General features: G+C 48.3%; 1 protein-coding gene across 5 annotated transcripts; it reads left to right on the top strand.

The window, feature by feature from the left end:
- Positions 1-237: 237 nt before the first annotated feature.
- Smug1 (single-strand-selective monofunctional uracil-DNA glycosylase 1) lies at positions 238-11,247 on the top strand. 5 transcript variants are annotated; one of them, XM_052749170.1, is made up of 3 exons: positions 238-345; positions 6,838-7,157; positions 8,102-11,247. In XM_052749170.1, exons 2-3 carry the CDS (start codon positions 6,849-6,851, stop codon positions 8,654-8,656), a joined length of 864 nt encoding a protein of 287 aa, XP_052605130.1. In that variant the 5' UTR covers positions 238-345; positions 6,838-6,848; the 3' UTR covers positions 8,657-11,247. The 5 variants fall into 5 exon arrangements, with proteins under 5 accessions (XP_052605130.1, XP_052605131.1, XP_052605132.1 ...); XM_052749171.1 differs by lacking the exon at positions 238-345 and adding an exon at positions 388-1,055; XM_052749172.1 differs by lacking the exon at positions 238-345 and adding an exon at positions 2,516-6,548.
- The last annotated feature ends 2,689 nt before the right edge of the window (positions 11,248-13,936 follow it).

Here is a 13,936-nt window from a genome sequence, read left to right as displayed (position 1 = left end):
GCCCATGGAGGGCTGCAAAGGTGAGGTCTCTTAACTTGAGGCACCAGCGGGGGCTGGTAGGGTCTCTGGTGGGTGAGGGATTAAGGATGGCTGGAGAGTCCAGATTGTTGTGAATGAATTGGCCTCTAACTTCCAAGACAGCTTGATTTGAATCATATTATTAAACTACAATCCCCAGCGACCCGTGGAGCTCATTTATCGAGCTTTCCGGGGATTTAGGCATTTCCGGCGGAAGCGGACGCTGCTAGCTATTCTTCTAATTTAAACGCTGTTGACTACGACTTCCAGTGTCCTTTGCGCCAGGACGGAGAAAGGAAGCGGAAGCTGCTGGGGGAGCTGCTGCAGGTGAGGCAGTAGGGGGGCTGGATCTCAGTGCAGGGCGGAGGGGGCTGTAGGGGCTCGGGAAGAGTGGCCGCGCCACGACGCGGAGGCCTAAGGGGCCCCTATTAGTCCTGCTGCGCTGCTAATTTTGGTTTAAATCCTGTGGATACCTGGAGAGTTTACAAGAGGCATGGGCAGCTAGTGGCTTGGATTCTTGTTTTTATTTTCTGTATTTTATACATAATGGATGTTTTGTTTGCATGTACGTCTGCACACCAGAAGAGGGCATTGGATCGTATAGGACTCGGTTAGACTGTTGTGAGCCGCTTTGTGGGTGCTGGGAATTGAACTCAAGACCTTTGGAAGAGCAGCCAGTGCTCTTACCTGCTTAGCCATCTTTCTAGCCCAGTGTGGCTTGGATTCTATTACACTTCTTGGAGTTAATTTCAGATAGATCGGATATGAGTATGAAGTCTAGCCTTGATCACATGTATACAAGGGTCGCCCGTTGCTTTTAAATGTAATTTGAAATGTGTGACACATTTCTTAAGCATCTGGGTTTTGGCTTTTTGAGAAAAAAATCGCATGTAGGTCAGATTGTCCTCACCTTTGCTATTCGGGGAATGCTCTTGATCCGATCTTTTTGCCTCCACCTCCTGAGTCGCCCTATAGGCATGTGGCTCCACACCTGGTTTATTCTGAGGGATTGAACCCCAAGGCTTCGTATACCCTAGGTAAGGGTTCCACTGACTTGCAGCATCAGCCCATTAAGCGTATGACTGTTGGTGACTTTGGGTAGGGCTGCTAGGCTTCCTCTCAGTGCTCTGTTAAGGTCTGTCTGGGACAGTAAAGCTCAGATTATACTGTAATACAGCTTGTTTGTCCTCTTAGCTCATGGCTTACCCAGAGCTTGCCTTACATTTTATTCATTTTGGAGTCATTCCCCCAGCAAGAGACTGGCCCGTAAACAAGTTAACAGCTGGTGGTAGGTTGATGGAATATGTGGCTTCTATAGAGAGACTTGTGCAAGAGAATCTTCTTAGATGTGTCAGCTGGTAGGGCCCTTGCCACCAAACCTGATGACCCAAGTTTGGTCCTCAGAGCCTTGACCGTAGAAGAAGAACCAGTTCTCCAAATTGTCTCTGACCACATGGGTGCTGTGGCGTGCCTCATCTCCCCAATTTAAGGGAGAGAACCTTTTAAGAGACAGTGGTGGTGGCACCTTTAATCCCAGCACTTGGGAGGCAGAGCCAGGCAGATCTCTGTGAGTTCAAGGCCAACCTGGTCTATAGAACAAGATCCAGGACAGGCACCAAAACTACACAGAGAAACCCTGTCTCGAGAAAACCAAAAAAGAAAAAAACAAAAAGGAGAAAAAGCCAGGGCTTTTTCAAGTTAGCTGAGTTTTAGCTTGTGGTATCAGACGGGGCTTTGAAAATTGAACAGCGGAAATAAGGTCTTGTTACCTTTGTGTATGTCCATCCTTGTTGTCTTCCACACCTGAGAGCAATCACTGGTGCTGCTTTTTCTAATATTGATACTGCATGAGGAAGTACAAAGCAAGGTCCCAGAAAACCCAGTTCACCACACCGTTCTCAGCTTTCCAGAATGTCCTGGGCAAATTGGTTAAAGATTTCAGGCCTGACACATGCAGGCAATCCTAGCACTCAGGAAACGGAGGCAGGAAGACTGTCACAGTTTGAGGTTAGTCTGGGCTACATCTTGAGTTTCAGGACCGCCAAGGCCATATAGTGAGACTTTATCTCAAAACATATAAGACAAAAACAAAAGTGGCACACATCTTTAATCCCAGCACTCAGGAGGCAGAGGCAGGCAGATCTCTGTGAGTTCCAGGCCAGCCAGGTCCACAAGAGCGAGATCCAGGCCAGCCAGGGCTGTTACACAGTTCATACTCATCCTTCACGATGCAGCTCAAACCATCTCTTTGGTGAAGCTTTGCTTCTTCAGTACACTGAAACATTCCTGAGAGCCCAGCCCCACCCTACAAGCTAGGGTTATGGAATATTGAAGGTTTGGTCTCCAGCTGGTGGCCTGTCTCAAAAAACAAACAAAAAATAAAGGGAGGAAGAAGGGAGGAGGAGGAGAAGGAGGAGGAGGAGGAGGAGGAGGAAGAGGAGGAGGAGAAGAAGAAGAAGAAGAAGAAGAAGAAGAAGAAGAAGAAGAAGAAGAAGAAGAAGAAGAGGCTCATGATGTAGCTTAGTGTAGAGTACCTGCCTAGCCTGTGCACAGGCCTGGGCTCATTCTCCCACACTGGTTTGTCGGGTGATAAGGAGCCCATCCGGAGTGGCTCATCAGGAATCAGGGGTAGCTCAGTGATGAAGTGCTTGCCTAGTCCCAGGGTTCCACCCCTAGCACGGGAGAAACAAAAGTGCTTCATTGGAAGGTAACTTTAAACAAGACTGATAATGTGGAAGTGGATAGAGTTGGGTAGGGGCTGTTGAGTACCTGAGATCTAGTACCTAAGATCTAGGACCCTGTAGGTGTGGCAGGGAATTGAATAGAGCCTGACTGCTGGTCTCCCTTACTTCTGTCTGGGGAGGCAAAGGGTGAATTCATGAAGAAGCCAGTCAGTACTCAGTGGCTCTTAGCCTTCACCAGGGCATCTGAATCGCTTTGTTCAAGATATATAGATATATCTTGGCTTCACAGCCAACTTCCTTGTGTGTGATATGCCAGGAAGTTCATTGCTGTGGTAGATACCTGAGAAAAACAGGATGAGAGAGGAAAGATAGATTTTGGTCCACAGTTCAGAGGTTCCAGTATATTGAAGAAGCAAAGCTTCACCAAGGAGATGGTTTGAGCTGCATCGTGAAGGATGAGTATGAACTGGATCTGTTGGGTCGCCTTCTTGGTTGACTGCTGGTTGATGTTCTGGTTACCTCAGTCATATTTGGTTGGGTTTGTAAAAATGACCTGTGCAAAGTTTTGGGAGTTGGGGTGGGAGAAGCACTTTGAAAGTGAGTGAAATGGCCAGGGACGTGCACTGGGTGTGTGTAGGAGTGTGAGAACAGCTGTTTCAGTTAGAAGGCTTGCTGCTGAGTTCCTCTGCTCTTCCCTTTCATAGGCAGCTTTATGAAGTGGGTATTATTATCCTTAGTATTCAGATGTGAAAACCCGCAGCTCTGGCCGTGGTTGCATGTCAGAGTCTGTTCGGAGTCTGGCAATCATCCTTTCCCACCTCAGAGGATTCTCGACTGTGGGAAAGAAGCTGGGCTGGGGTTAGGGGCTTGTAGAATTAGTAGGGTGGCTGATCAAACCATCTAAGGCAAGATGGCGTGGGTGGTTAAGAGCATAGCTTTGAGTCAGGTACTGTGGGTTCAAATCCCAACTTCATTACTTGCTAACTGCATGACCCTAGGCAACTTGCTTGATCTCGTTAAGCCTCAGTCTCCTGGCTTGTAACATGGGAGCAATAATACCCACCTCATGGGGTTGTTATGAAGATCAATGAGGTGTACCTGGCGGAGAGCAATTGCTTGCCACCTGGAAGCTGCTGTAATTAGCCCTCCCAAGTCTCTGGGCTGTGGTTGTGCACCTGCATCTCATTCGTCAGCACAGTATTTCCAGGACACGCTCATCCTGACTGGACTGGTTTTATTAAGGATGACATTGGAGAGAAAGGATGTCAGTAGATGTGTTCTGTTAATGTGGCCTGGTGCAGGCTTTAATCCCAGCACTTAAGAAGTGGAGGTGGGCCAGAGGAATAGCTGGGTAGGTGAAGGTGCTTGTCACCAAGTCCGAAGACCTGAGTTCAATCCCTGGGACCCATATGGTGGACAGTGACAACAGACTTCTGTGAGTTGTTGTCCACAGGTGTTTCATGGCACGTGTATGCGTAAACACATGCATGAGACACAAATATATAAAAATATAATTTAAAATCATTTGCCAGGCAGTGGTGGTGCGTGCCTTTAAGCCAGGGCTACACAGAGAAACCCTGTCTCAAAAAAGATCAACCACCACCCTCCAAAAAAGAAAACGACTTACCTTCATTTTGTGTGTGTGTGTGTGTATGAATGTATGCCACATGTGTGTGGTGGTCAAGGAAGCCAGAAGAAGGCATTGGATCCCCTGGAGCTGGAGTTACAGGGAGCTGTGAGCTTAGGTGGGTGCTGGAAACTAAACTCTGGTTCTCTGCAAGAGCAGTACATCCTCTTAACCACTAGGTTGTGTCTCTAGCCTCTTATTTATTTCGATATAGTCACATGTAACCTAGACTGGTCTCGAACTTGCTATGTAGCTGATGATGGTCATAAACTCCTGATCCTCCTGCCTCCACTTCTTTTTTTGTTTGTTTGTTTTTGGTTTTGTTTTTTCTTTTTTCTTTTTCTTGTTTTTTGAGACAGGGTTTCTCTGTGTAGTTTTGGTGCCTTCATGGATCTCTCTTTGTAGACCAGGCTGGCCTTGAACTCACAGAGATCCACCTGGCTGTGCCTCCCCAGTGCTGGGATTAAAGGTGTGCGCTGCCGCCGCCGCCGACCTGGCTGCTTTTGTTCTTTCAAGACAGGGTTTCTCTGTGTAGCTTTGGAGCCTGTCCTGGATCTCGCTCTGTAGACCAGGCTGGCCTCGAACTCACAGATCCACCTGCCTCTGCCTCCTGAGTGCTGGAATTAAAGGCGTGTGATTTTTTTTTTTTTTTTTGAGACAGTCCTACATAGCACCAGGCTGGCCTCAAACTCACAGAGATCCACTGACTTCTGAAATGCTGGGATTTACCATGCTTGGAACAAAACAACAACAACAAAAAAATTTAAGAAAAGAAATGTACTCCACTCCCCAAAAAGAGAGAACAGAAAGCTATTAAGTAGCTATGATGTAGACTGAATCTCACTTATTTCAGAGGCTGAGACAACAGGATTACAAGTTCAGGGCCAACCTAGGCTACAGGGTAAATTCAAGGCCAGCTTGAGTAACTTATTGAGACATAGCACCCACCATCTAAACGAAAAAGGGGTTAGGATTGTAGATTAGTGATAGAGTACTTGCCTAGCATGGTCAAGAATTCAGGTTTTTCCCTTCAGCACTGAAGAAGGAAAAAAAAAAAAGAGAAAGAGAAGAAATGAGGAAGAAAGCATGGCTCGAGAACTAGTGGCTCAGGCCTCACCTGGTGAGAGGTTTGGGATGAGGTACTATTATGGTTAATATCTGATTGCCAACTTGACAGGATCTGGAATTGCTTTGAAGGTGAATCTCTGGGCATGTCTGTGAAGGAGTTTCTAAATCGGGTTAACGGAGATGGGAAGACCTAAACTCCAAGAGTGTGGTGCCATCCCATGGGCTGGGGGCCCTGGACTGCCTTAGGCTTTCTGTTGCTAGGATAAAACATCATTACCAAAAGCAAGTAGGGGAGGAAAGGGTTTGTTTTAGCTTGCTGTTTCATATCACAGTCCATCATCAAGCAAAGGAAGTCAGAACAGGAACTCAATGCAGGAACCTAGAGGCAGGAACTGAAGCAGAAGCCATGGAGGAGTGTTGTTTACTGACTTGTTCCCATGCTTGGCTCAGTTTGCTTTCTTTTTCTTTTTTTTAAGATTTATTTATTATGCATACAGTGTTCTGCCTGCACGCCAGAAGAGGGCACCAGATCTCATTATAGATGGTTGTGAGTCACCATGTGGTTGCTGGGAATTGAACTCAGGACCTCTGGAAGAGCAGCCAATGCTCCTAACCTCTGAGCTACCTCACCAACCCCATCAGTCTGCTTTCTTACAGCTCCCGGGATCAACAGCCCAGAGGTGGCGCTACCTACTGTGAGCTGAGCCCTCCCACATCAGTCAGGAAAATGCACCACAGGCCAGTCTGGTGGGGGCATTTTCCCAGTTGAGGATCCATCTTCCAATATGACAAGCTGACATAAAAACTAGCCTGCACAGCATAAAAAGGAGCTCTAGCCAGGTGTGGCAACACACACCTTTATTCTCAGGTAGAGAGGGGAGGAACTCGAGTTCAAGGCCAGCCTGGTCAACATATGGAGCTTCAGGCCATCCAAGGTTACATAGTGAGAACCTGTCTCATAAAACTGAGATGGGGAGGGAGGGCCCAGGAGAGAGAGATCTAGTTGAATATAGGTATTCATCGCTTTCTGAGTTTTGACTGTGGCTGCAATGTGATCAACTACGTTACGCTCCTGAAGCCATGACCCACCCTGATGAATGTACTCTCTGAGAGCTGAAATAAATCCTTCCTCCCTTCAGCTGCTTTTGCAGGTACATTGTTGCAGCAAGACGAGGTACATTGTTGCAGCAAGACGAGGTACATTGTTGCAGCAAGACGAGTAACTAATGTAGGATGCTTGATGTATCACAAAGAGGGAGGACTCTGGAAGTGGGGAGCAAAGGTCCCTTCATCACAGGAACTGGATTGAGCTTGTAGTAACTGACAGGGTTGCTTCCTAGGGTCTCTTCTAGGCCAGGAAATGATAGTGAGAGCCCCTAGGAAGTACAGATTCTAACACTGGGTTGAGGTTGAAGGAAACTCTGTCCACCTCTTTTCCAGGTGACAGCAGCATGGCTGTGTCCCAGACTTTCCTGCCGGGGCCTACCCATGAACCTGCAGGAACCATGGAACCTCTGCCTTGCGCTCGAAGCTTGGCTGAGGGCTTCCTGGAGGAGGAGCTTCGGCTCAACGCTGAACTTCACCAGCTGCAGTTTCCAGAGCCTGTGGGTGTCATCTATAATCCAGTGGATTATGCTTGGGAGCCGCACCATAACTACGTGACTCGATACTGCCAAGGTCCCAAGGAAGTGCTTTTCCTGGGCATGAACCCAGGACCCTTTGGCATGGCCCAGACTGGGGTAAAGGCCTGGCTTCCTCTGGTGGGTGGTTCTGAGGTGGATGTTTGCCTGGGTGTGCTGTGGAGGAAGAACATGTAATTGGCTGGGAGGTGGGTGGGTCCTCCACCCCATCCCCTGCAGGACATACACTGGCTCCTGTGGTCTCAAGCACTCTCCTGATGCTTTTCTGTTCATAGTTAACCAGGCACATTAATGGTAGTTCCGTTTCCCCTGTGAGCTCTCCACTAATTGCCTCTGAGAGCCCTCCCTTCCGCCATCCTGCCCTATACCTTACCTTGCCGGATCTCCTTTTTCCCTAGAGTGGTTGGAGTCAGGAGAGGGGCTGGGACTGCTGGATCCTCCAGGAAGACTGGCTGGGGGCGGGATGGGGGTTTAGGAGCTGCCAGGCATCCTGGTGGCAAGTCCCTGGGTCTCTGAAAGGTTCATAACAGAGTCAGGCACAGGTCGGCCTGCTTTCCCTTAGGGATCAGGATGAGTGACTGCTGTTCAGTACATTGCAGGTGGGGGAGGTAAAGAAGCCTCAGGGCAGGAGGCTCAATCGCTTTTATTGACCCCAGCTGAGTGATGAAAGGTGATCAATGATGATCGATGGAAATGACAGCCTGAGGCCTGGGGCTGCGAGGGTACCCAGTGGTCAGCCTGTCCTGCCTCCTTTCGCCCTGGCTAGCTTTCTGTCTCGGGAGATCTGTCTGTCACCAGTATTAGAATCATGCCCTCTGTAGGGCCGAATGTCCCTGTGTTCTGCCTGTATTTGGTTTCAGCACCTGGAGAAAGTAGAGGCACACGGTTTCTGGTCACAATTCATGGTGGGGAAAACTGGAGGGAAAATGGACCGGGGCAAACCACAAGGCCAGGAGTCCATAACACAGCAGACTTGAGGGTGAAGGTGGGCGAGATCATGGCAGCCTGATCGTCACCTTGAACTCCAGCCTGAATCCCCTTGTGTCTCTCTCCTTCCCCCACAGGTACCTTTTGGGGAAGTGAATGTGGTCCGGGACTGGTTGGGCGTTGGGGGCTCTGTGAGGACCCCTCCCCAAGAGCACCCTAAGCGACCAGTGTTGGGACTGGAATGCACACAGTCCGAGGTGAGCGGAGCCCGATTCTGGGGCCTTTTCCGGTCCCTCTGTGGTCAGCCGCAGGTTTTCTTCCGGTACTGCTTTGTCCACAATCTGTGTCCTCTGCTCTTCTTGGCTCCCAGCGGAAGAAACCTGACCCCAGCAGAGCTGCCAGCCAAGCCACGGGAGCAGCTGCTGGCGATCTGCGATGTATCCCTCTGCCGGCAGGTGCAGCTGCTGGGGGTGCGGCTGGTAGTGGGAGTGGGGCGGCTGGCCGAGCAGCGGGCACGAAGAGCTCTATCGGGGCTGGCCCCGGAGGTGCAGGTGGAGGGGCTCCTGCATCCCTCTCCTCGAAACCCACAGGCCAACAAGGGCTGGGAGGTAGCAGCCAGGGAAAGACTCCAAGAGTTAGGGCTCCTGCCTCTGCTAACGGATGAGTGCCTGGCCAGGTCCAGCACACCTTAGAGACCCAGTCTTGCCCAGTAGATGCCTACACACAGGGTTTACTGGGCTCTCTGTTGGAGGAAATGTGTTTTCAGCCCTCTGGGCTGTCCTCTCAGGGCCAGGCCGACTCTGATTCCAGGGTGGGCAGCTTTCCTGCTGTCTTGTCTCCGGGGCTTGTTCTGCACAGCATCAGCAGAGGGCAGGCCTTTGCACTCACATGCCACCTCATTTCCTTGGGAGCCTCCTCTGTGTGCACAGGGTCCTAGATAGGGATGTCTGAGGTCACATTTGACGTTTGGGAGGAAAGATAATTTTAATTTTAATCTTTCCTGTTTTGTTTTTTATTGGCATTGTTTCTGGCACTGCCTCGTGTACACCAGGAAAGCTAGCACTGACCTACCTCAGCCTTCTTGACACTCATTGTACATATTAGTGGGGTTCAGTGTGATGTTTCCACACATGCATTAAGTGTGTCCTGATTGAGTCCAACCTCCCTTTATCTGTCCTCTACACACACACACACACACACACACACACACACACACACACACACACACCCTCCCCAATCAGGGGACAATCATTCCAGGATCCCTACTCATCCTTACAGAACATCTCCCTCTAGCTGGCTCCTCTCCTCCCAGGGGCCAGGACAGACATCATGCTGAGAATGAACTTCTTAGCCAGGTGTCCTGGCACACCCTTGTAATCCCAGCACTCAGAAGCAGGAGGATCAGGTTAGGCTCTGCCTCAAAAATAAGTAAGTAAGTAAGTAAATAAATAAATAAATAAATAAATAAATAAATAATTTCTTCAGGGAGACCAAGGTTGGGTTTGAGGGAGACTTCTATGTGGTAGACTAGGAAAGATCTAGATTTCCATTCTCCTCTCCCCGATGAGGCCTGTGAACTTTTTTAAACCTCCCTCAGCCAAGCAGTGGGGGCACAGGCCTTTAAACCTAGCACTTGGAAGGCAGAGGCAGAAGGATCTCTGGGTTCAAGGCCACTTCGGTCTACAAAGTGAGTTCCAGGACAACCAGAGCTACACAGAGAAACCCTGTCTTGAAAAACCAAAACTCCTGTTTTGTTTTTGTTATTGTTTGTTTTTAAAACTTGAAGCAAGGTCTCATTGTGTTGGCCTGTAACTCATTATGTAGATAAGATCCAGCCCTGACCTCAACAAGAAATCTTCCTGCCTCTGCCTCCTGAGTGTTGGGATTAAAAGGATGTACCACCATATCTTGTTTCTTTCTGGATTTTGAAACAAAATCTCACAGAGTGGTAGTTGCTGGCCTGGCACTCTCTCGATAGACCAGACTGGCTTCAAACTTGTGGTGATCTTCCTGCCTAAATGCGAGGGTCAGAGGCATGGGCCACCCTGCCTGACTTGCTTATGAACAACTTCTCTAAGCCTCAAGACTCTTTGTAAGATGGGGGTTCTGCCTCCTGGCACTGATGTGAGGTGTGAGGACTGAGGGAACACTGCAGAGTGCTTTGCAAAGGGCTGGCACGTGGTGCTCACTACATACACTTCCTGCTTTCCTCACTCTGAGATGGGGGGGTATCTGTGCACTACGAGGTACTTCCCAGGCCCCTCTGAAGACTTTTCCTTACTAGGGAAGGACCAATGTTATGAAAACTTCAGCCTGTGATCTTTCGGACTAAGCATTAAAGACTCCTAAGCCTTCTGTGTTGGTTCTCTCTTCCCGTTCTGCACTTCATTGGTGGGAGACCGTTGCTTTTAGGATATTTCCTCCCATCTCTTACCTATTCATTGTTTGCAAAAACTTCTCTCAGGTAGCTTGGGGAGGGGTGTATGAGACCTTTACTTGCCCTAGCCAAGCTGTGGGGTTTTTGGTAGGGGGCCTGTCCTGCAGTTTATCAGGTACTTGGGGCACTGTTGAGGTTGACAGGGAGGATGGTGTCTCCTCCGTCTCTTGAATTAGGTAATTAGTGGTTAGGGCTAGAGAGTGAACCACAATGGGAACAGGTCTTAGGACCACCTTAATGAGGACCATGTGGTCTTCCTATCTCCTGGGACACAAGTCATCTCCGGCATTCTAAAAATTAGTAAGATTTTAATCAACCATCCTCAGTTCCTGAGAGGGAAACTGAATCTTTGAGGTTTCCTCCGTGATAGAAGCGTCATTATTATTTACATTGGAGCCACAGAGCACAGCAGGATTTATCGAGCTTTGACTCAGATGGAGTCCAGCCCACTAGAAAGACCAGCTCTATGCTTTGAGGATCGGAACTTTGAAGGGTGATCTCAGCCTAAGCGCCAGGATGGGACAAGGCTAGAGATTGAGTTCAGCCAAGTGGCCCATGATCTCAACCAATTATACACTGTATACACAGTGACCCTGACCAGAACTCTGAACACTAGTTTCTACCAAGCTTGCTGGTTGGTGAACACATATATGTTTGTTTCTTTTTGGGTAGTTGGTGCTGGTTTGTATATTCGTTCATTCATATTCTCTATGTGTCATTTTAGAGTTGAACCCAGGTTTTGTGGATGTGAAGTGTGCACTGCTCTGTCACTGAGCTAAATCCCTAGCCCTTGATTTGTATTTGTGATAAATTGTTATAAATAAATACAGTGTTTTTATTTCCTGAGTTTCATTTTGCAAATTACTGAAGCTGAAGGGTTTCTGGGAATGCTTGAATTTATAGCTAGTTGGGAAAAAGTGCAACTGGTATCTGAAGTTGTTGAGCGATGTCTTTCTGTATGCTGTGAATATGTGTTGCTATGATTGGTTAGTAAAGAAGGTGCTGTGGCCTGTGGTGAGTCAGGTCATAGCCAGGCAGGAAATCCAAGAGAGAGACAGGAAGAAGAAAGGCAGAGTTGGGGAGACGCCAGCCCACTGCCCAAGGAACAACATGCCAGCAGACTGGTAACGCCACAGCCATGTGGCAAAACATAGATGAATAGAAATGGGTTAATTTAAGATGATACAGCTAGCTAGCAAGAAACTCAAGCCATTGGCCATACAGTTTGTAATTAATATAAGCCTCTGAGTAATTATTTTATAAGTAGCTGAGGGACCATGGGGCCCGGTGGAACCAGATGAACACAGGACTACAGGACTGGAGAAAACTTTCGGCTACATGAGGTGACAGCAGTCATGTTGGGGAACCTCCCTGGGCTGGTAGAGTCTGTGCAGACTCCAGATCATTGTCAGGACCACCTCACAGCATCACAGCATCACATGCTGTGGGCTCCTGGCCGCTCCGCAGCTACTGCTAAAGATGGATCATGTGGCAGCATTGTGAAAGCTGCAGAGGCGGGGCTGCTGCATGCTTGCATGTTTAGCTGAGGTGACGAGGAGAAGCTCTGGTGGTGGATCTTGAAGACTGGGAAAATTAGAACTTTCAAGGGATTAGTGAAGGCTTGGCCAGGTGGAATAAAAAGTGAAAAATGAGTTAGAGCCAGCTCATGAAGGGTCTTGACCACTAGGCTGATCTTTGAGAATTTAGAGTCCACAGTGAAGAGAGTCAGATGCATGGAATACATGTGCAGAAGCACCCAGTAGAAGCCCACAGATGAAGGAGCCCAGTCAGGCAAACATTATCATAGAGCTACACCCTAGACTGGAAAATTTATTTTGCTCACATTTGAGCATTTCCAACCCATGGACACTTGGCTGTGTAGCTCCTGCCGTCAGCCACACAGTCCATCAATGTTAGGTGTGTGGCAGAAGAATCCTGCTTGCCTCATGGCAGCTGGTAAACCAAGAGGTAAGGGCTGGAGTCCTAGTATCCTCTCTAAGGACATACCCAGTGAACTCACTTCCTCTCACTAGGCTCTACCTCTTAAAGGCTCCGCCACCTCCCTGTAGGACAATAGGCTGGTGGCCAAGTCTAAAAGGCATGGTTTCTGGGGAACATTGAAGACACAAACTTCAGCAAAGGAAGTGAGGGCGATGCTGCAGTAGGGAGGTGTGGGAAATGAAGGGGTTAACATGGAGTGAGAATATGCAGGTCTAGGGGAAAGCCTGGCCTGGCATACTTGGCTGGTAGAGACCGGTATGGTACCTCAAAGGCCTTCCTATGGCACAGTCACTACATGCTCTGCTGTAGTGGGACTATTGCCCTTGATTCCCCCAATGTGACTTCAGGGTTAGGGTTAGGGTCCCGAGCTTGCTGGAGCTGCCATGACAAAAACATCACAGTCTGGATGGCTTAAACAATGGAGTTTATTTTCTTGTGATTCTGGCCACCGGAGGTACAAGACGACGGTGTTAGCAGCTCAGGCTCCACGGAAGCCTTTCTTCGGTGCAGCAGCTGGCTTCTGCATCCTTACGTAGCTTTTCTGCCATGTGCAACTCCACGGTCTCCCTCTTCCTTCCTAGAAGGATAGCAATCATTGGATTATTGCTTTACCCTCAGGATTTCATTTAACCTTTCTCTAATGCTTCTTCATTTATTTAAAGAATTTATCTCCAAATATTAGGGCTTTAGCATATGAATTTTGTGGGGCATAATTCAGTTCAGAGCAGCAAAGTCATTTTATCTCTCACCAAGGTTAACTTCAAATAAGATAGTGCACTCAGGAGAGCCCCCACCCCCATGCTTGGAATCCGGTGTGGGTGCTTATCTAGCTGTCCAGACTTAGTTCCACCGGACTGGCTTTTATCAATTAAATCAGAAGAGGTTATGTCAGTGCAGATAAGAGTATCCTTAGGGGAAGGAGGCTAATTGCTGTGCCCTTAATCCCAGTGTTGAGACAAGATTGCTGGGGTTTGCTGGCCAGTCAGTCCAGCTGGATAGCAAGCTCTGTTTTCACTGAGAGATACTGTCTCGAAAATTAGGACAGTGATAGAGGTAGATACCTGTGGTCTACACAGGCATGCACACACATGTACTTGCATGTATACATTCACATATCTACATGAACACTCACACCGAACACCACACACACACACACATGCTCATGCAAAAGTGGGGAGGGCAGCTGAGGAAGACACTTGATGTGAACCTCTGGCCATTATAGGTATGCACGTACATATAGGCATATTCACAACCACACATGCACAAACACACATAAAACCTGTTATTGTGAGAGTGAAGTCTAAAATCAAGCTTGGGGTTGTCCAGATGGCTCATTGGGTAAAGGCGCTTGCCACACAAGCCTAGCAATCTGGATTAGATCCCCAGAACTCATGTAAAAGTGTAAGGAGAGAATCAATTTCTCAAAGTTGTCTGCTGATGTATGCACACTCAATATATACACATCTGTCACACACATACAATAATAAATTTTTGTTTTGAGACTGGGTTTCTCTGTGTAGTCCTGGCTGTCCTG

This window comes from Peromyscus californicus, unplaced genomic scaffold (genome assembly GCF_007827085.1).
Source record: "Peromyscus californicus insignis strain IS unplaced genomic scaffold, ASM782708v3 Scaffold_20__1_contigs__length_68692818, whole genome shotgun sequence".
Taxonomy (NCBI): Eukaryota; Metazoa; Chordata; class Mammalia; order Rodentia; family Cricetidae; genus Peromyscus; species Peromyscus californicus.
The sequence above is the reverse complement of the archived record's forward strand: the minus strand, read 5'-3'. Positions and strand labels throughout refer to the sequence as shown.